Source organism: Rhipicephalus sanguineus, chromosome 8 (genome assembly GCF_013339695.2).
Source record: "Rhipicephalus sanguineus isolate Rsan-2018 chromosome 8, BIME_Rsan_1.4, whole genome shotgun sequence".
NCBI classification, from domain to species: domain Eukaryota; kingdom Metazoa; phylum Arthropoda; class Arachnida; order Ixodida; family Ixodidae; genus Rhipicephalus; species Rhipicephalus sanguineus.
Window position 1 is genome coordinate 159,715,718 of NC_051183.1, and position 27,256 is coordinate 159,742,973.

The 27,256-nt window shown below is 50.9% G+C and overlaps 1 protein-coding gene across 1 annotated transcript in view; it reads left to right on the forward strand.

Annotated features, from left to right (window-relative positions):
* LOC119402432 (ATP-binding cassette sub-family C member 3) overlaps positions 1-27,256 on the forward strand; it is a 311,062-nt gene that overhangs the window by 117,459 nt on the left and 166,347 nt on the right. Inside the window, exons 7-9 of the mRNA XM_037669579.2 lie at positions 3,537-3,621; positions 3,898-4,091; positions 8,482-8,658. Of these exons, the coding sequence (XP_037525507.1) occupies positions 3,537-3,621; positions 3,898-4,091; positions 8,482-8,658 (456 nt within the window). The remainder of the gene's footprint in view (positions 1-3,536; positions 3,622-3,897; positions 4,092-8,481; positions 8,659-27,256) is intronic.

Sequence of the window (27,256 nt, forward strand, 5' to 3'; positions counted from 1 at the left end):
ATGTTTTCGTGGAATATAGCGTTAATAATTTCGAGAAGGAGACAGTTTTCACGGTCTGGAATGCGCACTTGGTGATCGTTTTTATGTTTATCATCTTTACAGCTCTGTTCGCCGCTTTTCTGCTCCTCCAGTTGTCTTGGCTGACCGACTGGGGTGTCTATTTATTGGCATAAAAATACACGCCATATTGCCCCGCGAACTTTGTTTTCTCGTAACCGTCCCGTTACACTTGCGCGCGCCGCGCCGGCATTTCGAACATTCCCGATTATTTTCCATTGGTCTGATAAGCTGCCGCGGCGGCTGCATTTTGGATGGAAGCGAAAATGTTTGAGGCGCGTGTACTTAGATTTAGGTGCACGTTAAAGAACCCCAGGTGGTGGGAATTTCCGGAGCCCTCCACTACGGCGTCTCTCATAATCATATCGTGGTTTTGGTACGTTAAACCCCAGATATTATTATGCTCTGACAAGCTTGAGCGCGCAACGCGAACAGCAAACTTTATTCTGGAACATAAGTACTGCAGATTGGGCAAGCTGGCGCATTGTGTCTTATTGCTATATAATACGGCACCAATGATAGGCCTGGAATCTTTGATGCCACACGTTATAAATTCCGACGCGCCTTACCAGCGAAAGTGTCCTCTGCTGGCCGCTTTCGCTGCACCTTGAGTGTTCGCTCTGTTTTCTTGGCGCAAATTCGCCCAATAAAGCTTTATCGGTTGCGTTTTCCTTTCTTCGCCGTCATTTAGGGGCTAATATAAGAATTCCACTTAAAGCTTCACTGATACCTCTGTCACACGGGCACTTTTTAACGGCCATGAAAACGCCACAACTCTATCAACTCGATGGAGCTGTCGCGCTGCTGCACGGCAATTCTGAACGGCCGTTGAGTGGTTCCCGCGTCTCTCGCAAAACCTGCGTGGCGCTGCGGATCTTTATTTTCGTACTCATGTCACCGAAAGTTGAATAATACAAACCCGCCTAAAATCACAAATGTGTCTGTTGTTTTTGTTTGAACATTTTAATAAAGTGTTTATTTGTAGTTAGCAACACATATTTAATTTTTAAGTTGTTGAGCAGCGAAACTGTGGCGAGCGATAGACGGCAGGACGGCACGATAAGACAAGCACGTCGCTGATGTAGAGAGTATGTGCAGTTCGCACATTTCAAGTGACATACTTAAGGTTAACAGCGCGAAAATACCACACGGAGGACAGGAGAAAGACAGGACGGGAGAGGTCCTGCCATCACGTTTTGGAAGCCAGTCTCCTGGCACAGTCAAAGCGCCTAGAAAGAGAAGGGTACCCGCGCCCGTTACTTATTTCTGTGGCCGAAGCAATGCACAGAAAGAGGAAACGTAAGGGCAGTGACGGTAATGATAGAGCTCACCACAGCGGAAAAGCGGGAAAAGTTGGCGGTCATTCCGTATATGCCCTCGGTGTCACATCGCCTAAAGAAAATAGGACAACGCCTCAACGTGAAAGTGGTTTTCAGTGCTCCTGACAAGTTGGCCCATCTGGCTAGCAGGACCTGCCCCGTGAAGAGGCGTGGTAAATAGTGCGTGGTCAAGCACAGGGCGCAGTTTTTCAGTGCTCCTGACAAGTTGGCCCATCTGGCTAGCAGGACCTGCCCCGTGAAGAGGCGTGGTAAATAGTGCGTGGTCAAGCACAGGGCGCAGTTTTTCAGTGCTCCTGACAAGTTGGCCCATCTGGCTAGCAGGACCTGCCCCGTGAAGAGGCGTGGTAAATAGTGCGTGGTCAAGCACAGGGCGCAGTTTTTCAGTGCTCCTTACAAGTTGGCCCATCTGGCTAGCAGGACCTGCCCCGTGAAGAGGCGTGGTAAATAGTGCGTGGTCAAGCACAGGGCGCAGTTTTTCAGTGGTCCTGACAAGTTGGCCCATCTGGCTAGCAGGACCTGCCCCGTGAAGAGGCGTGGTAAATAGTGCGTGGTCAAGCACAGGGCGCAGTTTTTCAGTGCTCCTTACAAGTTGGCCCATCTGGCTAGCAGGACCTGCCCCGTGAAGAGGCGTGGTAAATAGTGCGTGGTCAAGCACAGGGCGCAGTTTTTCAGTGGTCCTGACAAGTTGGCCCATCTGGCTAGCAGGACCTGCCCCGTGAAGAGGCGTGGTAAATAGTGCGTGGTCAAGCACAGGGCGCAGTTTTTCAGTGCTCCTTACAAGTTGGCCCATCTGGCTAGCAGGACCTGCCCCGTGAAGAGGCGTGGTAAATAGTGCGTGGTCAAGCACAGGGCGCAGTTTTTCAGTGCTCCTGACAAGTTGGCCCATCTGGCTAGCAGGACCTGCCCCGTGAAGAGGCGTGGTAAATAGTGCGTGGTCAAGCACAGGGCGCAGTTTTTCAGTGCTCCTTACAAGTTGGCCCATCTGGCTAGCAGGACCTGCCCCGTGAAGAGGCGTGGTAAATAGTGCATGGTCAAGCACAGGGCGCAGTTTGTCGACTGTGCCGAGGGCGTGGTGTACAGGATCCCATGGTCTTGCGGCGCGTGCTACGTGGGCCAGACGGGCAGATGCCTGAACGAGCGCTTACGGGAACACGCCAATAACGTTCGTAATGGCAAAGATCGTTTCCTGGCGCTTCACGTGAGCACGTGTGGGTGCAGTCCGCAGTTTGAGAGGACCACAGTTCTGGATAAGATTAAAGAAGAGCACGAGCGCATAATATGTGAGGCAGCTCAGATGGCGCATGAAAGGAGCACGTGCGTCAGCAAGCCATCAGTTGCATTGTCAGACAGGGAGCTCTGTTTTTTGGGATGCGCGAGTCGGCGTAGCAGGCTCAGTGATAGTTGTTTAGTTGTTTCGTATTTTTGCTTCTGTTTTCACCTTTTTTCACCGCTTGTTTTCTGTTCACTCGGGGATATATAAGAGCATTCTTGTCAATAAATATTCAGTTGGAAGTCAGCGCTTGTCTCGTCTTTTTCCTGTCCGCCGTGTGTTCTCTACGCGCTGTTAACCTTAAGTATGCACAACCAACTAGCCCAGTCAGCCACTTTATTTTTCAAGTGGCACAAATACTTTACTAAATAATCGATAGCGCTCACATATACTGCTCTAAAGCATACTGGTTAACCTTTTTGTAATCGTGAATACGAGCACACTGTGAACGAGAGAGCACGTTCACGCTGTTTCCGCTTCCGTCGCTCAATGGTCATCGAAGTTTCCATGGAGTTGTGGGTTGCTCCGTTGACTCGATGGCCTTCGAAACCGCCCGTGTGCCAGCTCGTGCTTGACCATTGAGTCAATAGACTATCGGTTGGAAGGCCTTCCAAATGCCCGTGTGACCCGGGTATGAGACATGAACAGAGTGTGCAGGCCCGGAGCCAGGGGTGGGGTGGGGGGAAACACCATGTAACATTGTTGTGATGCATTGTGTTTTACCGAGAATAAATTATGAATATAGGCGTTTTTCTCAAATAGTCAAGGCTTTCAGCAAGTGCCCCCCCGAAAACAATTCCAGGTTACGGGCCTGAGTGTGTGGTTTCTTAACTAAATATTTTCTGCATTTCTCACCCGTCGTTTTTCAGTTCTTTGTGTCCCTGGGCCGTATAAACAAGTACCTTCGCTCGGACGAGCTGGACCCGAACGCTGTCCAGCACGACACAAACGAAGGTGCGTGAGCTTTCCTTGACTCTAAAGGTTAAGGTAAAACACGCGGTTGCATTCCTAGCATGCAGTAGAACAGTAATAGCTACCTGGTGTTACTATTTCTGTAAACGCTGACTGAAAATAACTAAATATCGCTGATGGAATATTTCTCAACTTGGATTAGCCGAGGACAAGTGTGGCATATTTTCTGCATGAGTAATCGCTCAACTTGTAGCCGTTTACATAGCTAACACTTGCAGTCACCATTTAATCCAGTTAACGACACGTGCTTGACCACAGGCAATCCATTGGTGATAAAAGATGCCAGCTTTGCCTGGGAAAAGCACGCTCAGCCCGCGCTGGATGACCTGAACATCAGCGTCCCCACGGGCGCTTTGGCGGCCGTCGTCGGTTCAGTTGGTTCCGGGAAGTCGTCCATGCTGTCGGCTTTCCTTGGCGACATGGTGAAGCTGAAGGGCTCGGTGAACATCAACGTGAGTGGATTGTTTGCCTGAGTGGAATAGCGCACGCTTAGACAGGGACACGACACAAGCGGTAACAAATGTTTATTTGAAACAGACTTGCATAGAGCTGGGTGAGTGTGCATGTTGTTACCTATCCTTGTTGCACGCAGTCATAGGTACGGTCTGAAGTTCGACGTGATCGATTTGCGAGTAATAGTGGTGTACTCAGTTTCGATGAGTAGATGCGCATTCTTCATGTCTACATCTCCACTAAAACATGGTGCTCGAGGGAACGGCACTTGGAACACACCCGCTGACCTTCTCAGCGGACGCTCGCAAAGAAGCAGATACTCACAAGGCCCTTGTGAATAAACCTAAAGAAACGCATGGAGGTTTCTTTGCAGAACGCACTTTGACAGCAAAGCGAAGGTGTCAACCTGTATTGTGCACTAGTTTGCATCACTTTGCCGCGTTCTCCAGTTCAAGACATGCGCCACCCTGGACCGGGATATGCAATATTGTCACGTGGTCGTGACGTCGACGAAGGCAGCAGTCAGCACGTCAGAGATCAAACTCTTTATTTGACCGAACTTGTGGCCGGGAAACTGAAAGTCAAACTACAGCAACACACTGATAGCGGCGAACAGAGCGTCGACCGTCGATCAACTGACAAGCGGTGAAGCGCGTCGGCATTTATGCATGTACCATCGAATATTCCAGCGTTATCGCTGGTTGTCGCGCAAGTTCTACAATAAGCTCGAGTGGTCGCGTCTTGAGCGCAATCTTAACAAAACGATCTACAATAATCGCGAAGCATCGGTTTTTCTTGCGACTAATGGTGTATGATTACACCTTGCAGTACGTACCTGCAAAGGATATCGTAATTCCGGACACCCTCTCCAGGGCATTCCTGCGTGACAAAAGGGCTCAGGACTGTGATGCCTCAGCTGACACAGACCTTCGCGCGCTTACCATTCAACGTAGCCTAGTTAGCGAGCAGACAGCCCATCGATTGGTCAAAGCTACTGCAGAAGGCCCAGAGCTGCAAAGTGTTATTGAATCTTTGAAGGCGGGCAATCTAGTAAAAGGCCCCTTCCGTACATTGGCAGCGGAGCTATCGGAGATAAACGGACTGCTATTTAAGGGCACCAAAGTGGTCATTTCACTTGCATTGAGACGAGAAATGCTGCAGCGTATTCACGAGGGTCACTTAGGCCTCAACAAGTGCAAAGCAAGGGCACGGGCACTGCTCTTCTGGCCTGGTCTGGCCACTAATATAGAAGCCTTAATCAGGTCATGCAGGGTGTGCAAGACGTTCGCATATCGTCAGGCATGCGAGCCCATTTTGCCCCGCGAAGCGCCAGGACGACCGTGGGATCATGTGGGAGTAGACATCTGCCAGTTCAATGCGCAGCACTGTCTGGTTGCGTATGACGCATTCTCAAATTTCTTGTTGAGCGATTGGGAAGCACTGATGCCCGGAAAGTTATTGATGTGTTAGGCAGCATGTTTTTCAGACACGGCATCCCAGGGGAGGTTGTGACTGACAATGGTCCGCAATTCGCTTGCTACGAATTCAGACAATTCGCAAACGTCTTTGAATTCAATCACACAACCTCCAGCCCACGATTTCCCCGGTCAATTGGCCTGGCAGAAAACTGTGTATAAATTGCTAAGCTGTTACTACAAAAGGCAGCGAGTGGAAAAGAATGCTTCTGGTTGGGCCTGTAAAACTGCAGAGCCTCCCCGCTCGAAGATGAAAGGTGCCCGAGTGAGCTTCTCATGGGCCGCCGCCTGAGAACGCGGCTACCGGACTTTTCAGCAAATGAACCTCAAGAAGTATGGAAACGGAAACAACCAAAGCGAGGACGTCTGCTCCCGGTCTTGAAGAAAGGGGACGTAGTACGTGTTCGCGAGGACCGCGGATGGAATATCAAGACTAAAGTACAGAAGCAGGTCGCACCGAGGTCATACACTGTGGTCACGGAAGACGGAACCATACTGCGCAGGAACAGGCAGCATCTGCTCTCAACCGAGGAGCAGTACGAACCCATCTTTACCGACGGCTGTGGTCAAACAGCGGACTGGTTTGGACACCCGGAAATGCAATGCAGGTCTCAGTCGCCAGCGAGGCCCCACCTAATGGACCATCTGCAGTTGCCCGCCAGCCAATGTGGTAGATAAACGCAGATCAGCCAGACATCCCCCAGCAAGGCTGACCTACGACGAAAACTTCCACCAGCTCGCCTGGCACTGACGCAGCTGTGCTCAGCGATGTAGCTCAGGCAGTGGGTAGGACGATGCTTCAACAATGGGTCCTTGTGACATTTCTGTGCGGGGTGTGTCTGTGACTGGACTGATAGTGAGCTTTCATTCTTTGTTTTGAAGAAGGGAAGATGTATCGTATGTATATAGTTGTATATAGCTGCTATCCACCACTCTCGGCTCGTATCGTACTATACGTGCACCTCAAACTACCGTCTTTGAATAAACGAAAACCATTGTTTAGTCATCTAAGTGTTCTGCACATTGATTTTTTTACGTTTTCACGCGCGGACGTACGCTGCGCACTCAATATCGATGCCATTAGGACTTACACGAAAGCTCATCTCAAAACGGCATCGTGTACCTTCATCAGTGCAGACACAATCTGCGTTCAGCAAACAATCGCCCTTCATAAGTGACTGCATCCCTCATATTACGGGAGCTTGTACAAAAACGCGCATAAGTGTCTCCACTTGTTGATAGGCAATTTAGGTTGGGCATCCACGACAGCCCCGCGGACGCAGGCTGCCATTGGAAATGGCTGGCAACCTACCTCCGCAGAGCTGCTGCAGACGCCCAGCTAAAGCTGTGTAAATTAGTGCCTACGAAAGCAGCACACACACCGTTAACAGGCGGACGTTCTCCGTGTTCGCAGCTCCGTGAATACGGCGCCCCCAAGCGTCTTTTGGAACACGCAGCTTCCAACCGCATCTTCCGCAACCGAAGATGTGCGTGCTTTCTCGAACACAAGACTACAAAACGCGCAACGCACAACGACAGGGGAGACTGAGAGAGGAGGCGCAGTCGCCGCCGGCCACCGTCGCGACGACGGCGATCCGCGGAGCCAGGGCATACAGCGCATGCGAACAGCGTCGAATGCCAGCACGTCATATGATGTTTGTCACGGCGTCTTCGTCGCGGAAGCCAATTGATGCGCGCTTCACGAGAGTCAAGTGACTCTTGCAGAAATGTGCCCCCTTTTCTGCTTACCTTCCAAAAGGGGTAAAATGGATACCGGAAGAGAGTCAGGGCACCGCGACCCTCTTTTGACTCTTTTTTGTAGCGTTAGCTACACTGGCCCAGCCGAGCCAGTTTCGCGTGCCTCCTCAAGAGCCGTGCTGCGCGTGCGCGAGGACCATTGATGTCACGCACCGGAGCCGGCACCTTCCGCGCACTCTGCCGCCGCCGGTCTGCGGTTTCCAGGAGTGACGTCGTAGCCGTGGCATACGTATTGGCGCCGGCGCGCGCAGCTGTTCGCCTTCGCTGTGCAGTCACAGTCTGACACTGCGCTGGAGCCGCTTGATAACGCCTCTGACTGGCGTTTGCCAGTGTGGTATAGTCATGGCGAAGGAGAGCGCAAATTCTGCTCAAGGGCGTAGAGGAGCGGAGAAGCTTAACTCATCGGATCCCGAAGTAGTTGCCTGGCAAAATAAATATACATATGCCGCATAATACGTATACCGTGTGTGTGTCATTGGAGCAGCAGTAAGCATGATAATCAAGCTAATCCTAGAGAATCAGGAAAGCTAAGAATAATTAGCTGAACCTTTGCTAACGCTACGTCATCCTGGCGTAGCCGAGCTAAGCCACTGCAACATTTTTTTTTCTTGGAGTGCTTTCAGTGCGTTCTCTCGGGGTCAAGGGATCGACGGCGTCCATTGCCTGGCTTGGAGTTGGCGCTTCGGGGTATGCGGCATCACGGACAACGTGGTGTTCCGATGGCGCGGCTTGGCATGCAGACTGTTCAATATAAAGCTAGGGCCGTGATGTTTCGTTAGAGCGCAAGCTGGAAGACCCGTCTGTGTCAAAATGGGAAAAAAATCGCCACTTTTTCACTAAATTATTTCAGAGAAAGTTTGGTGATACCGGTCTTGTTGACCTATTAAGCTAGGTTAGTTAATTCTTGATGGCAGCGTTGAACCCCATGGGTACCTACCGATGAACGGGGATTTCTTCTTTAGTTCGAAAATTTCGTAAAATCGGCTTCCGTTAGATTAAGTTTTAACTATATTGAGATTAGATGCCGTGACGCAGATGACATAATCAGGGCAGGCTGCGTTGCGCTAAGCGTGTCTCTATTTACGATGTTTTAATGTTGATCGCACCAAGCAGTGGCGAAAATGATCAGACAACTGCTCCACGTCGCTTCTTGCAGGGCTCTGTGGCCTACTGTCCTCAGCAGGCCTGGATACAAAACGCCAGCGTGAAGAACAACATAACCTTTGGGCAGCCGTTCGACCGCGACAGATATGAGCAGGTGATAGAAGCGTGTGCCCTCAAGCAGGATTTGGACATTCTTCCGGGAGGTGATGACACCGAGGTCGGCGAAAAGGTACGCGCTTTCCTTCTCTCTGTGTGGAGCATTTTGAAAGAAACTCTGTGAAATCGCTTTACACACATCGCGTGCCTTATTCATGTAATGCAATGTTTCACGCAAGCAAATCACTCTTGCATACCGTCTGCCTAACAACTTGCCGCAACACGTTCCTAGTTTTATGTCGCAGTGCTAAAACCTAACAAGTGCGTCGGAAGGTGTAGAGGGATTATGGCTTTTATTTAGAAGAAAAGTAGAATCGCATGATTTCTGTTTTACTAAGCCACATTTCTACTTTACACATTACATATGCTCAGCAACAATACAAACAGCCCCGGAGGCACTTGACTTTCTTCAAGGATAGCATAACGGGTGCGATGTAGTCGCTACTTATTATGTAATTTCCCGACTGATTTCGTATTGCAAGTATTTATTGGCGCACAAATATCGCATTGCCTCTGTGAAGCGCCTTAATATAGATTGTGTATAGCAGGCCGATTGTGATCTCCTTTGTGCACTGTCTACAGAACTGGCTATTTTTCGGCTTCCTTTAAAGGGGCCCTGCAACACTTGTTCGGCATGGTCAGAAAACGCTGCAGATTGGTAGTCGAGGCTCCTGAGAAAACGCGAGCCAAACATAATAGCGCAGCACGCGGCCTGGAATTTACAATTCCCGAAGTAACCCAGAAATCGCTCCCTCTTCTCTCTACAAATGATGCCATATACCAAAATTACTGCGCTTTATACACGAAGTCCTAACAGAATTAATACGACATTAGAGTTCAATCAACCAAGAGACCAGGCAGGATTTCGTACAGGATTCTCAACAATAGACCATATTCATACTATCAATCAGGTGATAGAGAAATGCGCGGAATACAACAAACCCTTATACATAGCCTTCATAGATTACGAGAAGGCATTTGATTCGGTGGAAACATCAGCAGTCATGCAGGCACTGCGGAATCAAGGCATCGACGAAGCCTATATAAACATAATGGAAGAAATCTACAGCGGATCCACAGCCACTATAGTCCTCCATAAAGAAAGCGACAGAATCCCAATAAAGAAGGGCGTACGGCAGGGAGACACGATCTCTCCAATGTTATTCACCGCGTGTTTACAGGAGGTTTTCAGGGCCCTAGATTGGGAAGAGTTAGGAGTTATAAGAGTTAATGGAGAGTATCTCAGTAACCTACGATTCGCTGATGACATTGCATTGATGAGTAACACGGGAGACGAATTGCAGCTCATGATTACTGAACTGGATGCGGAAAGTAGAAGAGTAGGTCTGAAAATTAATATGCATAAAACTAAAGTAATGTGGAACAATCTTGGCAGAGAACAGCGCTTTGCGATAGGTGGCGAGACACTGGAAGTTGTAAAGGAGTACGTCTACTTAGGACAGGTAGTAACCGCGGAGCCGAACCATGAGAGTGAAATAACTAGAAGAATAAGGATGGGTTGGGGCTCATTCGGCAAGCATTACCAAATCATGAATGGTAATCTACCACTATCCCTCAAGAGGAAGGTATATAACAGCTGCATCTTACCGGTACTTACCTAGGGAGCAGAAACCTGGAGACTTACAAAGAGGGTTCAACTTAAATTGAGGACGACGCAGCGAGCGATGGAAAGGAAAATGATAGGCGTAACCTTAAGAGACAGGAAGAGAGCAGAGTGGGTCAGGGAACAAACGGGGGTTAAGGACATCATAGTTGAAATCAAGAAGAAGAAATGGATATGGGCCGGGCACGTAGCACGTCGGCAGGATAACCGGTGGTCATTAAGGGCAACTGACTGGATTCCAAGAGATGGCAAACGCGTGAGGGGGAGACAGAAAATTAGGTGGGTAGATGAGATTAAGAAGTTTGCAGGTATTACGTGGCAGCAGAAAGCACAGGACCGGGTTGATTGGCGGAACATGGGAGAGGCCTTTGCCCTGCAGTGGGCGTAGACAGGCTGACGATGATGATGATACACGAAGTCCACGGCCGTTGACTGATTTGAACATCGTGAGCCGCATAGTTACCGTGGCCGCCGCAAGATGCGCTCGCATGCCCGCCCGCGCGCGCTCGCTCGCGATAACTGAACGTAAGCCGCGCGTTTCAAGAAAGCATTAAAAAGTGCTCAAGGTCATGGCGCGCTGACGAAGGGACGCATCTTCTTGTGCCCTTGTCAACTCCCTCTCTGCGTAGCCTGCAGCGCGCTCGCTGGTACGAAAGGAGAGAGACAGAAAGCGCTTAAAGGGGCCCCGCAACATTTTCCCAAGTAACTGTCTAATGACTTCATTAAAACAGCTTATTGCCTCACGAATGGACTACCACAAAATTTTTTTATAATCCGTCAAGTACGAGCGGAGTTACAGGGATTTGCGAGCGCTTTCCCTCTCCTTTCGTATCAGCGAGCGCGCTGAAGGCTACGCAGGGAGGGGGACGACAAAGGGGCAAGAAAATTGGTCCTTTCGTCAGCGCGCGTCATGATCTTGAGCACTTTCTTTACTCTTCAAACGCCTGGCTTACTTTCAATGTGATCGCGAGCGAGCGCGCGGGCACGTGGCGGCATCCCGCGGCGGCCATGGTAACTATGCAGCTCACGATGTTCAAATCAGTCAACGGCCGTGGACTTTGGGTATATGGCGCAGTGTATGTCATAATTTGTACAGAGAAGAGGGAGCGATTTCTAGCGACTCCAGGCCGCGTGCTGCGCTATTGGCCGCGACATCAAGCGGAGTCGCCGCCTGGCGGCTACTGGCTGAAGCGCGCCTAGTGTGGATTGCTCCCTGCGTCGTCTGCTAGCCACGTCGTTTTTGCATGTGCGCGTACGTCCTGCGAATTCTCAAAGGACGGTTTATTATTTTATGTTAGCGCGATTTTAACTGATCGTACGTATACCCAACATTGTGTACAGAAGCAAATGGACTTGCTCGGCTGCATGCGCATTGTAATAAGATCAGTGAGTGTGACTTTCGGGAGGGCTGTGTATTGGTGTCGTACCCTTCGTTCACCAGAATCATTTCGGTGTTGATGCCGCTTTCTGGTTCAAGCACATTTTAAAGTTCGCTTGGCATAGTCCCAAACATGAGGAGTATTAAATTGTGTGTGAATGCAGCGTTTTAGCGACTCCGTGGTAAACAAAGATGAGGCTCATGCGCTTTCGTGTTGTTGTTAGGTGTATAACAGCGGCACTGTAGTTCATGATGAGCTTTAGTTGCACTTAAGATGTCCTTTTATTTTACGGTCGTGGTCCCGCTACAGCGAAATATTTCTATCGAGTGAAGTCTGAGACTTCGGTACTCAAACTGTCCCTTAAAAAAAAACAGACAATGGAATGACACGGCAGTGATAAAACTGTATTGCCGCGCGAAATTTGAACTTGGGGCGAAATTTATGCAGAACCACCCGTGTTCTTAGCCCGACGGCGTGCCTCACATTTGTGTCGTATAATTTCATGCAAAACCTCATCCTTTTTTTTCACATTATCTTGAGCGTTTGTGTGGAGTTGTTATAAATTGATGGAAGGCAGCGGACATTATTATTTTGAAAAAAAAAGACACTTTTTCCACAAAATAACCGGACCTTTGTTGCATCACTGCCGTGCACGTAATCAATCGATGAAAGCTCTGTGCTAAACTCTTACCTGCGTATGCGTATTCGCGTGAACAGTGCTATTGAACTCATTGCACAGGAATATGGGCTGGTATACAAATGAACAAGAAGTAAACACATAAGTAGTTCAGTCGTGCTACAGCAGTGCGTGGTACACAGAAAAAAAGCTAAACACGTACAGAGAAAACAATATATATATATATATATATATATATATATATATATATATATATATATATATATATATATAGCGCGTAAGCGCAGACTGTCATCCAGGGCGAGCATCCCTTTCATCTGCAGATTGCGCTTCTCTCAGTAATAATAGGAACGTTGGATGATCTTCGTGCACGGTCTATTCAACAATGAGGAGTGTATATATTACCAGTAAGCAGCAATCAGCGCATTTTATTCGCCGACAATCGGCTCAAACTGCTCACAACGAAGCGCCGCTGTGTGCATTTCTATACGCGCCTCCGACCGCCTCTCCACACTAACGCGGCGACGCTGCTGCCGCCTATAGGTCGATCTCGCGGCCAATAATGTTTCTCTCGCGTGTTCTCTGGAGCCTCGACTGCCGCTCGGCGGCGTTTTCTGACCATCCTGAAAAAGTGTTGCAGGACCCCGATAAAGCGTGCGGCAAGTCCCTGTAACTCCGCTCGTACTTGCGGATTCTAAAAATTTTTGCGGCAGTTGATTCGTGAGGCAGTGAGCTGCTTTAATGAAGCCATTAGACGACTACTTGGACAAGTGTTGCAGGGCCCCTTCAAGGCCGCTAGTGCACCTGTTGCAGGTAACACTTTCAAGCGACGTTCGTGGATTTAGGCCTGGTACCTTTACATGTTCTGACACGCATATTCGACCGATTAGAGTCGACGAAAAACCGCCGACGATGAAGGTACTGCGTAATGTGATACGCGAGCGCAACTCTTCAGCTCTATTGATTTGCTATATGTAATTTGAGAGGCATGCATGCGTGTCTCCGCGATGGCTTCGGCTCTGCGAAAGACGAGCTCTTCTCGGCGGCCTCAGGATTTTGGCGCCGCTGTAGGGCTGCTCGTGCACCTCAGCAGCGGCTGCATTGCTCATTGATGGGAAAATTAATGAGGTCTGGCCATAAGGCCATGGAAAGTATAGGGGGTGTTATTTCTAGTAATTATGATATAAATGTGAAGTGGACGAAAAGATAACTTGCCGCCGGCAGGGACCGAACCTGCGACCTTCGAATAACGCGTCCGATGCTCTACCACTGAGCTACGTCGGCGGTCATCCCCTCGTCCACTTTGTGGGGTATATATTGTTGCGCATATGGACGAGGCAAGGACTCGTGTCCACACTGGCAACAGTCGTAACGTTTGCCAGCCGACCAAACTTTGGCGTAATCCGACGCATCTTGAGCGTTTCAAACGTTCTGCAATGCCGAATGACGTCGGACACAGAACTGAGGCTTTCTTTTCCAATTAGGAAATTGTACACGTCCTCAGCGACTCCTTTTAGCAAATGGCCGACTTTGTCTTCTTCCGACATACTAGCGCAGACCACCTTGCACAGCCTTAACACTTCTTCGATGTATGTGGTGCACGTCTCACCTGGGAGCTGCGCCCGTTGCGACAGTGTTTGCTCAGCGCGCTTCTTTTTAGCGACTGAGTCCCCGAAACACGCCTTGAGCTCCTCAACGAAGAGGTCCCACGTTGTAAGCGTGTCCTCATGGTTCTCGTACCACACGAGTGCGGTGTCACTCAGGGAGAACACCACGTTGGTTAGTTGAGCGGCTGAATCCCACCCGTTGGACTTGCTCACTCGCTTGTACTTGGCGAGCCACGCGTCGACATCTTCTCCCGCTTTTCCTCCGAAGGGTGGTGGGACTCGATAGTATTGAAGTGGGCCGCAAAGTGCTGTCCTGGGAGCGTCTCCTTCTTCGGACATGTCGAAGGCAGTCGCGGCAGATGGTGGGAGGCCGGCAAGTCGACGGCTTCGACGAAGCTGCAGCAGTGATGGTTCCGTCGTTGTAAAAGCGTACCCAGCTCCTCCACCACTCTGTTACGCTCAAAGGAGACCGTCAAGGTTGAAAGGGGCTGTTTATTACGTCGTGAGGGTGAGCTCAGGAGCGGCCGACTAGTTGGTGATTTTCGCCTCGTCCTCTTCTCTCTTTCTGACCTGGAGCGGCAAGCACGTTCACTGTGGTCTTCGTTGTCCTCGTCCATATGCGCAACATATGCGTCCATATGCGCTTACAAGAGCGGTCGACGACATGCCGATGCGGACTGCCTTTCACGTATGCCACTTAGCACAACGGATTGTGACGCCGATGACCTTGACCACCTTGTAGCTTCTGTTCCGGCTAATTTTCCAGACTTCCACAGCTTCGAAGTAGAACAGCGAAAGGACGCCAAACTAGCGCCGCTCTTCGCCGCTGCATCCGCCTCTACTACAGCACGCCATTTCTGTGTGCGTGATGGACTGCTATACAAGAAGAACCTTTCCAGCAGTGGCGCACGTTTTCTGCTGGTGGTGCCGGAGAGCCTTCGAACATCGATTATGACTGCTATGCACGACGACCCTACGTCTGGACATTTAGGTTCTGCGCGGACGCTTCATCGGACTAAGGAACGCTTTTATTGGCCTGGTATGCAAAAGTCTATTGAGATGTATGTGGCCAGCTGCATGCAGTGCCAGCGCCACAAGCGTCCATCTACTGCTCCAGCTGGTCTTCTGCAGCCGATGCCAACTCCAAGCGCACCTTTCCAGCAAGTGGGCATTGACTTACTGGGCCCCTTTCCTAAATCAGCACATGGCAACCGATGGATAATTGTTTGCGTCGACTACCTCACACGCTACTGCGAGACGGCGGCCGTTCCTTCCGCAACTGCCAGTGACGTATCATTGCTCTTGCTACAACACGTCATCCTCCGGCATGGCCCTCCTCGCGTGATCATCAGCGACCGTGGACGACAATTCACAGCGGATGTCGTGGAGGAGCTCCTTCGTCTCGACCCCCTACCATCCACAAACGAATGGGCTTACGGAGCGTACCAACCGGACAATTGTGAACATGGTTTCTATGTATGTTTCATCCGACCACAATTCTATTGAATTCAATTTCAAAATTTGTTTTATTGTATTCTTGTACAAGGAACAAGAAACAAAAGGATGTTGGGGCTAAAGGCATATAGCCTGACAGAGGACCAAACACCCTTGTACACAGTTCGTACAGCAAAATAAAAAAAACAAATAAAAAATACAGCTTTCGCGGCATCCAGACCATCATGAACAAAAGAAGCAATAGAGGAAAAAATAGCTGACAAAAAATGTCATGTTACATTGAATCTGTCTGACTATACAAATCTTGTACATAACATAATCCCTCAGGAAAGAATTAGACTATAACATTAGAGGCATGTGATACATAACGTTTTTATAGTTTATACAATACATGCAGTACAAAAATTCCAACTCCTAACTACTATCATTGCTAGCATCAGTATTTTTATGATACATCAAACAATATGTTTTCCTGCATTAGCACTTCTTGAACTTGTACAAGAACTGGGATGACGTACTGCCTTTCATTACGTACGCATTCAACACCGCGAAGCACGAGACTACAGGCTATAGCCCTTTCTTCTTGCTGTACGCACGTTCGCCCCGTCACACAATCGACACAGTCTTCCCTTTCAGTGATCACGAAAACGTTACTGTCGCCGAGACCCTCTGCCTGGCCGAAGAGGCGCGTCGCATAGCTCGGTTACGCACCTTGGCATCGCAAGACAGAGCGAAAGCACGCTACGACATTCACCACCGACCTGTAACCTATGGCCGTGGTGATTTAGTGTGGTTGTGGACTCCAACACGAAAACGCGGTTTGTGCCAAAAGTTTTTGGCCACTTACGATGGACCATTTGTTATAGTCAACGGACTCACAGAGATCACCTACACAATAGCTCGCCTCACTGCGAGTGGTCGAAGATCTGCCAAGACGCAAGTTGTCCATGTCGCCCGCCTGAAATTATTCACGCCGAGACAAATCGACTGACTCGTCCGGCGGCCTTCGTCTAAGAGGAGAGGAATGTTGCGCATATGGACGAAGACAACGAAGACCACAGTGAACGTGCTTGCCGCTCCTGGTCAGAAAGAGCGAAGAGGACGAGGTGAAAATCATCAACTAGTCGGCCGCTCCTGAGCTCACCCTCACGACGTAATAAACAGCCCCTTTCCACCTTGACGGTCTCCTTTGAGCGTAACAATATGTATCGCGTAATTAATACCCGAGCCCTAGACCAAGCATTCTATCTCTATATTCCACTGCTCGTGTCTACGTCTTCTTTCTTCTCTTTGTCCTCCTGCTTGTTGCCGCGCGGCCGCAATCGTCCGCAACATACTCCCAAGGGGCCAAGGCGATCACGAAGCAGTTGTAGCCTTCGAGGTGACGACAGCAGCGGGTTCCACACTATCCGTGACTTTGCGAACGCTGGTCTTAACCGAAACCTCATTCGTCTGGTCGTGATGGGAACGCACTCCCAGTGGCTGCGGGTCCCCTGGTCTCTCTGAGCGGCAGTCTTCTTCGCGCGGACACTCCAATCTCGCTTGCGATGCGATTCGCGTTGCCGCTTGGCGCCACGCGTCAGCTCCCTGGACTCGCTAGCGCTTCTGACGGCGACGCGGTGCGAATTCTCTGCTGCGACGTTCCGTGAACGCGCCCTCCTGGACGACGTCGCCATCATCGTCTCCCTGCCCGAATCTCCCGTAGGGTGTCTTCTTCCTCGATCGGTCTCGCTGTCGCTCGAGCCAGACCTGGTGTAGAAACTTCGCGACTCCCAGCAGCCTCTGCGGTCGTTAGAATCCCGTGCGCCTTGAGACGTGCGCGTCCTCCAGTTCCCTTTCCAGGCGCCCGGTTGCGTCGGCGGTGTGACCGACCGGCCACGCTGTCTCCACTGAGGTCTGCCCTGTTGAGTACGATCCGGCAGAGAATGAGGTCCATCGACGGCGTCGTCTCGGCAATCGCCGTACCGTGTGTGGTCGTAGTCCCGCGAAGACGTGTCGTTGTTGCCGTGGAAAGGCGGCCGGACTCCGAAGCCTCTGCGAGGACCCCGAGCTCCGTCGAAACCACCACCGCTTCCTCCTTGAAGAACGCGAGGATATCTTAGTGGCCTTGCCGTCTGAAGGGCGCAGCCTCTGAAGTAATGCCGGCGTCGTGACGGTGGGCCGCCGCGGTCGCACCGCGGAAATGCTGAACTTCTTTCGCGTTCCGTGGTGCCCTGAACGGTCCAGCCGAACTTGGTTTCCACGGCCGTCAGGTTGCTGGTTAAATGATCAACCTTTCCAGTCGCGACCTTCCAGTAGACGTCGGAACCAAGTAATACGCTTACTTCCTGTGGGTGCCATGTGTCGGGATGAAAGTTGTCTGCGGCATCATAGTTCTTGTCGCACAAAAGCTGCAAAATATCAGTGCTGAGCGGCGGGCTTGTAACTGCACACACTTCGGGGACCTCCAAGGCCTCCACGGTTACCGCTATGTCCCTACGTTGGCCTCGTAAAGTCAAAGCTACCCGTCGACTGCGTATTACTTCGCGGGGCTTCGAGTGGCCGAACGTCACCAAGGAAAGTTCTTCGGTTCCGATAACCGGGCATCTGAGGTCCTTTGAGACATCCGCTCGGATGAATGTGCGCTGGCTACCACTGTCAAGTAGAATGCGCACGAGACGCTTTTGGGACCCGCACTCGATCCAGACTCGTCCTGTTTGGAGAAGAACGGCGTTGATTCCGCTCAGGGCGCTTGGGGCCGATGTCACTGACGGCGTGTTCGTGCCTCGCCCGGCGATGCGAGGCTCGTCTTGGCTCACTGTCGTTGCGTTTGCACGGGTTGGGGCTGCCGGCGTGAACAATTCACAGAGGATAGTGAGATGTCGTCGGTTGCACTTACTACAGATGATGCTGCGCGCACGTCGGCAAAAACGCGCCATGTGGTTTTGCAAGCCGCAACGGTAGCAGCAACGAGCAGTGCGCAACCGAGCCCGTTTTTCCTCAGCTGAGAGTTGAACGTTGCAGTCCGCGATGGTGTGCTGACAACTGCTGCATAAGGGGCACACCTCTTCCGTAACTGGAACAGATTCGGCAGCAAGTGCGGACGCTGTAGGCAAATGTCCCATCGGGGCTGACTGAGGTTCGACATCTTCTTCGGGCAGTAACCGCGAGAAAGCAGACGGTGTTCGTCCTGGCCTGCCTTCCTCTCGAACCTCAATTTGTATGCGCAGGAAGCTTAGCATTTCTGCAGCCTGACGAGCTCTTTCTTCGGGGGTCGCTATACCGGACGTATTCTGCGCGGCTTCTTTGGACTTCTGCCGGTAGAGGATCGCGAGGTCGTCAGGCAGGCACCTCATTAGGACGCGGTTGAGGACCACGTTGTACTGGTCGGGTGAGACGCCCAAACCGGTCAGTGCCGAGACGCGAAATTGTACCTTGTCGTAGAGTAGGCGAAGTTTGTCGACATCTGCCGAAGACTTGACTGGTGGTAAGGCGAGCAGGTGGTCGATGTGCTCGTTGATGAGCAACTCGCGTCGACCAAATCGCTCCGTCAAGGTCCTGATGGCGATCGCATAATTGTCCTCCGTGAGTCTAATACCTTCGATGGCTCTCTTCGCGACGCCACTCAAATACGAGAGGAGGTACTTAAACTTCTCAATCGGCAGAAGGTCTTCATTACGGTGGATCGTGGCACTGAAATGGTCCCAGAAGGTCTGCCAGTCGCGAAGTGCGCCGGAAAATGTAGGTATCTGACGTTTCGGCAGGACCACTGTGCGATGACGCGGCACGGTTGCTGGGTCGGGTGTCCGCTCTGTTACACGAGGTGCAGCGTCAGTGACCTCTGTATGCGCTGAGCTGCCGGCCCCAGCGACGTCGGCGTTCGGTAACGTAGCCTCGGGCCTTGAAGTCCTCGTTGCCGTCGCTGTGTTGGCGTGTTCGCGCAGGAACAAGCGCGCTCGAGACACGGCATAGGACACCTTCCGGTCGTAGTCTTCCGCGGCCTCGAGCTCTTCGTCATAAGCGTCATCGTCCGTGGCGTCGAGGATTTGCTTGTTGAGGTTGCCGAGCTCGACGTTCTTCTGAGTCAGGTATGTAATGTGCGAATCAACTTGAGCGGCATCGGGAGCCGTGGCCTGAAGTTCGTCGGTCAGGAGCGTAATTGTTCGTGTGACGCTGGCCCTGACGACGCCACGGTTCTTGCGGAGCCGTTCCAACGATGCCATGGAAGCTGGAAGTCTTGGAAGGGCGATGACCGGGGGGTTTTCGGCACCAGAAAGAATATCGCGTAATTAATACCCGAGCCCTATACCAAGCATTCTATCTCTATATTCCACTGCTCGTGTCTACGTCTTCTTTCTTCTCTTTGTCCTCCTGCTTGTTGCCGCGCGGCCGCAATCGTCCGCAACAATATGTACATTTAAACCTAGGAGTGTTAGTCAGCGCCGATCGCAGCCATGGCGGCGAGTGTGGAACACTTTTTCTGCCTGTTGGCGTCACGTAGCACGTGATCTTTTTAGGAGCCGGCAGCTGACCAATAATCCCTCGCATACTACCTGAAGGCATCAAGTCTGCCAGAACGATACTCTCGATATGAATGAAGGAAAGAAGGTGACATTTGAGGGTTCGTTTTTCTTTGTTGGACCCATATTAATGAGGACTAACAGGCAATAATGCCAAGGAAAGTATAGGGGGTGTTATTTCTAGTAATTAGGATATAAATGTGATGAGCGATCACTAGATCATTGGATGAAGGCGATCGTTCGAGATGTTTCGATGCAGTGCGAGGGGAGACCCCTAGGGGTGAGAGCTATAGAATGCGCTCGCTCTTGGCGCGCTTGTTCTGATTGAAAGCGGCTGCGGCGCGAGCGAGCCGCTTTCCGTGCCCTCCGCTCCGCCGCCTTGTCTTGCATATGGCGCAGCGACTCCATTTATATCCTAATTACTAGAAATAACACCCCCCATACTTGGCATTGTTGTCTGTTAGTCCTCATTAATATTGTGTCTAACAAAGAAAAATGAACCCTTAAAAAGTCAGCTTCTTTCCTTCATTGATGGGAAGCCACTGGCTAGACTACGAGAAGCCTGTTGTGGACAATCTGGTGCGCGGCAAGTTGGATTACGCGTGGGTGCACCGCATCCTTTACTGTGTCGACGAACGCCCTAAGGTTACCGGCCAAGTCATCGTCGACGAGGCGTCACTCGGACGCCACCTTTCCCTGCTGCAGGGACGTCTGCGCGTTTATAGAGCAGCGTCGCCTGGCCGTGCCTGGCTGAGCCACGTTCAGGAAATACGGGGGTCCTGTTGGTTTAACTGACAATGGACCCACTCCTTAGTGGAGGCGGCACACCCCTTCAACGCAGTTGCTTTACGCAGACCTTGTGCTGACCTATCCCAAGAATATTGCCAGTCGCCTTTCAAGTGCAGAGAACTCTATGGGCCCGGGCTGTCGTATAATGTCGTGTGTTCTCGTATGCTGTCGTTTGCTGTCGTCTCGCGTAGCTCGGCTCCACGCACACAAACCCATGATAAGCATAGTCACGTATGGCATAGCCTTGTACGGAATAGCATAGTGAGAAGGCGGGAAAGCGAGTCAGGAGGAGGGAGAGGGTAAAGCATAGCATAACCAGGCCTGGCGTCACTCATACAAAACTATGTATAGCATAGCCGCGTATAGAAAGGTATATAGCAAGGGTGCGTGAAAGCCACGTGAGGGTGAGGAGATGATGATCAAGGAAAACAGATCATGACGTGGGCTCACGTAAGGCACGAGGAAACTGCCGAAATGTAGGAACACCCGCTTTTACCAGGCTTAATGACTGTCACATTAAGGAGACGGGACACACCGATGAAGTCCTGAGCTTGTTCACCAAACCTGGACATTTCCCACTGCATGAAGTATCACACAGTGAAAAAAAATCACAGGATATCCACGGGTGAATGATGGTCAGTGGGCGAAGCTCCGGAGGTTCGTGGCTCTTTCGTGAAAATTCGCCCGTTACATCATCATGAAAGACGTGAGAACTAGTGTGTGAGGTTTTATAAAAACTTTTATTCATTTTCTTAGATGAAGTTTGGCTTCCGTTGTCCCTTCCATATGACGGCTTTGTGGTCCGTGAAATGCAAGGAGAGTGGTTCTTGTATGGGTTGCAGTTGGACGTTCGTAAATGCAATGTCTATGCACGTCCTGTACGCTCGTTTCCTCGCCGCTTCTCGGGCTCTCACAGTTTCTGGATCCGCTTCTCGGCGTCGCCGTGCACCTTCTGCTTCGCGGGCTCGAACGTCGGGATCCGTTTCTCGGCGCCTCCGTGCAGCTTCGGCTTCGCGGGCTCTCACCTCCGGGTTTTGTCTGCGAGCGCGCGCTGCAGCCGCTTTCCGTGCCCTCCGCTCCGCCGCCTTGTCTTCCATATGCCGCAGCGACTGCGAGCGAAAGAGGAAGCGCGCCAAGAGCGAGCGCATTTTATAGCTCTCACCCCTAGCGGTCTCCCATCGCACTGCATCGAAACATCTCGAACGATCGCCTCCATCCAATGATCTAATGATCGCTCATCACACTATGCGGTTCCATACATCTGAATGGAGCGAGCACCGCAGCGCCATCTCGTATTTTAATTCATGGATGGATGGATGGATGCTATGAGCGTCCCCTTTATAACGGGGCGGTGACTAGTGTGCCACCAGGCTCGACAAAAAAAAAAAAACCCTTTACTCTTCTTTTTCTTAGTGTTGGCCTAGTGTCTTTACTTCAATTAAAACTATCTTACTCCAGAAAAAAAAAACTTTTTCAGCTCCGTTCTCTGCCCTTTACGGCAGAATGTCCTTATTTTTTTCCATTATTTATTTTTGTCCTTTCTCTCTAATTTTCTGCCACCAATACTCTAACCGTCTCCTACTTATTTCAATCGCGGGTGTGTTCAGCTTTCCATTCTCTCTAAAACCCAAGGCGTCATGTAGGCTCGTGCCCAAACGTACACCTGGGTCGATGTCTCCACACTCAATCAGAACATGCTCCGCCGTTTCCTTATCTTCCCCGCTGCACGTGCATTGTTCTTCTTCTTTACTGAATCTCGCTTTATAACTACCCGTTCTAAGGCAACCCGATCCCGCTTCCAACAGTAAAGCGCTTCCCCTTGAATTATCGTAAAATGCCTCCCTCCTTATGGAGCGAGCGCCGCAGCGCCATCTCGTATTGTAATTGGTCAACTATGCTGCGCTAGCGCCATCTAGTGATATCCCGTCACACTAGCCTTTACCGTGTATCTCTATGGATGGATGGATGGATGGATGGATGGATGGATGGATGGATGCTATGAGCGTCCCCTTTATAACGGGGCGGTGACAAATGTGCCACCAGGCTCGACAAAAAAGTCTTTTTCCTGTTTCTTTATTTTTTTCAATTGTTGGCCTAATGCCTCTACTGGAGCGAGCGCCACCAACGCCATCTAGTGGTCACTTCACGAACTCTCACCGCCGGATCCTGTCGGCGAGCGCGTGCCGCAGCCGCTTTCTGTGCCCTCCGCTCCGCCGCCTTGTCTTCGCTGTTCATGGCGCAGCGTCGAAAGAGGAAGCCCGCCAAGAGCGAGCGCCTTTTCGACTCTTAACGCTCCATCTGGCGCTCTCCTATCGCACTAACCCCACACGCAGCGCGCGCCTCCACGCCATCTATTGAGTGATTCATGTACTGTCACAGCGCAGCGCCATCTAGTGAACATTACGAGAAGCAGCTGGGGTGGATACGACAACGGAGGGACTGAGCCACAGCGTAAGGAGCTTCGCCCCTAAAAAAATTCAGCGGGGCTCTTCTATCGCAAACACCAAAGAAGAGCGGAGCTGGGCGTAATCTGTCTTCGCCGAACTGCGCTGGTCTTTGGCGCTTGCGGTAGAAAAGCCACACTTGATTTTTTTAGTCACTGCGAAAAATTTCCAAGCAAACGCCGTGTCACTTGTTTCAGTCCACTGCGAAAGAAGAAGACCGCCGAAGCGAGTGTGCGGGGAACGCAATCGAGCCCAGAAACACGTTTGAACATGCCCACGCAGCGAGCGTGCTGGAACGCCAGCACTAGAGTTACTGTATATGCTACCTTTAGGTAGCAGAGTTGCGCATCTATTTTCCAAACGTCGCTAGCAACCATGCATTGCGGAGAAGCTGACGCTCGGGCCAATTTTTGTATTTCTCGACGCCGCCGCTGCAGCTCACTCAATTAACACTAGTCATCGACAGCCAATGTTTATCGCCGGCCTTCGACACGCCAGACATGTTTATCAGCGACGCGGTAGGCATGTCGCCTGCAAAAATGGAGTGCGACTTCACCCCATAGCTGGTCTGCTACCTAAAAGCAGCATATACAGTGACTCTAGCCAGCACAGCTCTGCTGCGCCGCCACAGACGCGTGCGTTTGTGCACGACGAACACTCCTTGCGCGCCCATGATCTTGTCTTGGTGGTGATAGAGCATATGCTTCATGAAGCGTATCTCTAGGTCGGGGTGGTGGTGTGCCGCCGCCCGCTCAACCTCGCTATTCTGCGCGATGGTATCCTTAGCCCGGCGAGAACTGTGCACGTCATAGATCTAGCAGCTCCGCTGCAAAAGAACGGCGACACGTTTTATAAGAACGGAGCACGAGGTTGCGCAGTGAAGCAGGAGATCGCCCTTATCTGCTGTTTAGGATGTGCTGAACATTGGGCACATTCCAGTTTCCCATTTGTCGTGCACGAGCACTCATCGGTTGCGTCGACATTCCGAAGAAGCGCGTCGAGGTGCTCGCTTCAGAACACACTCTTCACGTGTTTCAATCAACGCATCCTATGACACGCAGGCAACTGCGTTTTACTGTGTATACTCCGCAACGTACAGAGGCTTGTTCGTCAAACTCGGGCAGGTAAGTGACGTGCACTAGTTAATAGCAAAACTAGTTATAGGAAGTGGTTCATGAGGTTTACACAGAATAAGAATAGCGATGTGGGCGAGTTGGTTTGCGTTTATAGTGATGACTAACACGGGGACTGAAGTATCAGCACCATGTTGGTTGGGTAGGTCCTGAATAACCTGGCTCAACCCATCCCGGGGATCGACCATGAGTCGGGCGCCGGGATGGGTTGCCCAACTCGCTCGGAGAGCTTCGTCGGCGCTGCAGGGAGAAATTGCGTTCTGCAGTGGAGATGAAGAACAACTTCGTCAGCTCTCGAGAACTCAAGTATAGCGCGCTATGCCTCACCGTCAGTGATCGCGTCTGTGCAGTGCTTCATTCGTCCTGTAAATAAGCCCATCCCGACTGAATTGCTGACAGCTTGGTAATTGCAGGATCGTGCAGCGCAAGCAGACGAGGACGAAGAAGGACGTGTGCAGATGAGACAGCCGATGGCTTCCAATTGAATTTGGACTGGTTAATGCGCACTTTATCGATTTATTATTGCGATAGGAATTATATGGACACTCTCGGATGATTTTTGCCGTCGCCGCCCTGTCCCAGATATGTGTATATATATATATATATATATATATATATATATATATATATATATATATATAGCACACTGAAACGCGGTTCCGAAAACACAGCGCGGTTTATTATTGTATCTCCGCCATTGTTCCAACTACTTCTTCTCTCACCACAGCAGACTACCCACTACTAGTTTATGTCCCAAGTGCGTCGTGCCAGAAAAAGAAGAAAAGTATGCCACAGATAGGCCCCCCCTGCAGACAAGTGGCCGTGGGCACTTGAAGAAAAAAAAATGGTCAGACTGAGCTTGTCAGAATGGGTGCCGGCTTGATCCTTTCAATGCTGACTGTGTCTTCATGCCCATTACGCAGGATTGTAAAATGATGTTCAGAACGCTTGATGACTGGGAAAGGACCGTCATAGCGAGGCTGAAGAGCACGGCGAGACGCATCGACACGAACAAAAACGTGTGAAGATGTCTGTAGGTTTGCCGGCAGAAAAACGTCGTTCTTAGTATGAGCTGAAGTTGGTGATGGGCGCAAGTTTTGCATGAAGACCCGCAGACGCTGGACGAAAGAAGATGGATCCGAAACACTCTGCGTAGTAACGGGGCTGACGAGGTCACCAGGCAAACGGAGTGTGCAGCCATAAACCATCTCGGCTACAGAGCAGGCAAGTTCTGGCCGAAGTGTTGAACGCAGGCCGAGAAGCACGATAGGGAGGTGTGATACCCAATCTTCGGCGTGAGGCTGCGAGGCGAGTGCTGCTTTTAGATGACGGTGGAGTCTCTCCACTAAGCCATTTGATGCTGGATGATACGCAGTTGTGCGAATACGCGCACAACCCAGTAGAGATGTGACAGAGGTGAAAAGCGCTGACTCAAACTGTCTGCCTCGATCGGTAGTCACCGTTGATGGTACACCGAAACGGCTAATCCAGGTAGCAAGAAAGGTACGAGCAACTGTTTCTGCCGTGATGTCAAGTATTGGAGCTGCTTCAGGCCACCTAGTGTACCTGTCAATACACGTAAGCAAATACGTATTTCCCCGACATGGAGGTAAAGGCCCGACAATGTCCAAATGAATGGTGTCGAAACGTGCATCAGGGAGAGGGAATTTTCCCCATGGAGGCTTGGTGTGCCGTTGTACCTTGATACGCTGACACGCTGTGCAAGTGCGAACCCAGTCACGAATGTTAGCGCGTATGCGCGGCCAGACATAGCGTTCAGTGACCAGGTGTTGCGTAGCTCTTACGCCTGGATGGCAGATGGAGTGGAGGGTGTCAAAAACAGCACGACGCAGCTGTGAAGGAACATAGATACGAGTGCAGTTGTGTGAAACATCGCACCAGAGCGTAACGTCGTCGTCGGGAAAGTTGACTTGTTCCAGTCGGAGGGAAGTAGAGTATCGGAGTCGTGGAAGCTCATCGTCTAATGCCTGTGCCTCCGCGAGCGAAGACAATGAAAGGTCGGTGGTGCCTGTCGTGGCATTGATGGTAATACGACTGAGAGCGTCCGCTGCACTGTTAAAACTGCCTTTTACATAACGTATGTCTGTGGTGAATTCGGCAATGAAAGCAAGGTGCCGAAGTTCTCTAGGAGTGTGCGTGGCACTGCAGGAACGTAAAGCCGAAACAAGTGGCTTGTGGTCGGTAAGAATGGCAAATTGTCGCCCTTCAAGGAAGTACCTGAAATGCTTCACCGCAAGGTAGGCTGCGAGGAGCTCCCGTCCGAAAGTACTGTATCGGCGCTCAGTGTCGCGTAACTTGCGGGAGAAGAAGGAAATTGGAGCCCATGCACCATTGATCCATTGATGAAGAGCGGCTCCAACTGCTTCTGAAGAAGCGTCCACCATGAGGCTAGTGGGAGCAGTTGGTGAAGGGTGATGCAGGAGGGTGGCCTGGGCGAGTTTGGTCTTAACGGCGGAAAAAGCTTGATCCGCGACCGTGTCCCAGGGAAGTGCGGCTGACTCGGCTTGAGAAGTCGAGAGTAGTGCTTCCAGAGGCTGCAGCAGTGTAGAGCATGTAGGGATGAAGCGGCGATAAAAATTGACGAGTCCGAGAAAACGTCGCAGACTACATATGGACGTGGGAGGCGGGTACTCGAGGATAGCTTGAACCTTGTCAGGTAGAGGAGTGATGCCAACTTTAGTGATCTGATGTCCGAGGAATGCTATCTCCGAGACTCCAAACTGACACTTTTCTACATTGATGACAAGGTCGTAATCACGCAGTCGAGTGAAAAGCTCACGTAGATGTGCCTTGTGCGTTTCAGCGTCCTTGCTGGCAACGAGAAGATCGTCGATATAGGCGAAACAAAACGGCAAGCCTCTTGTGACTTCGTCTATAAAACGCTGAAATGTCTGAGCTGCGTTTCTCAAACCGAAGGGCATTCGTAAATACTCATAGAGCCCAAATGGGGCAATTATTGCAGTTTTGGGAATGTCAGAAGGCTCAACGGGGATCTGGTGATAAGCTTTCACGAGATCAATCTTCGAGTATACTGTTGTGCCGGTTAAAAAGGCAGTACAGTCCTGAATATTGGGTAACGGGTA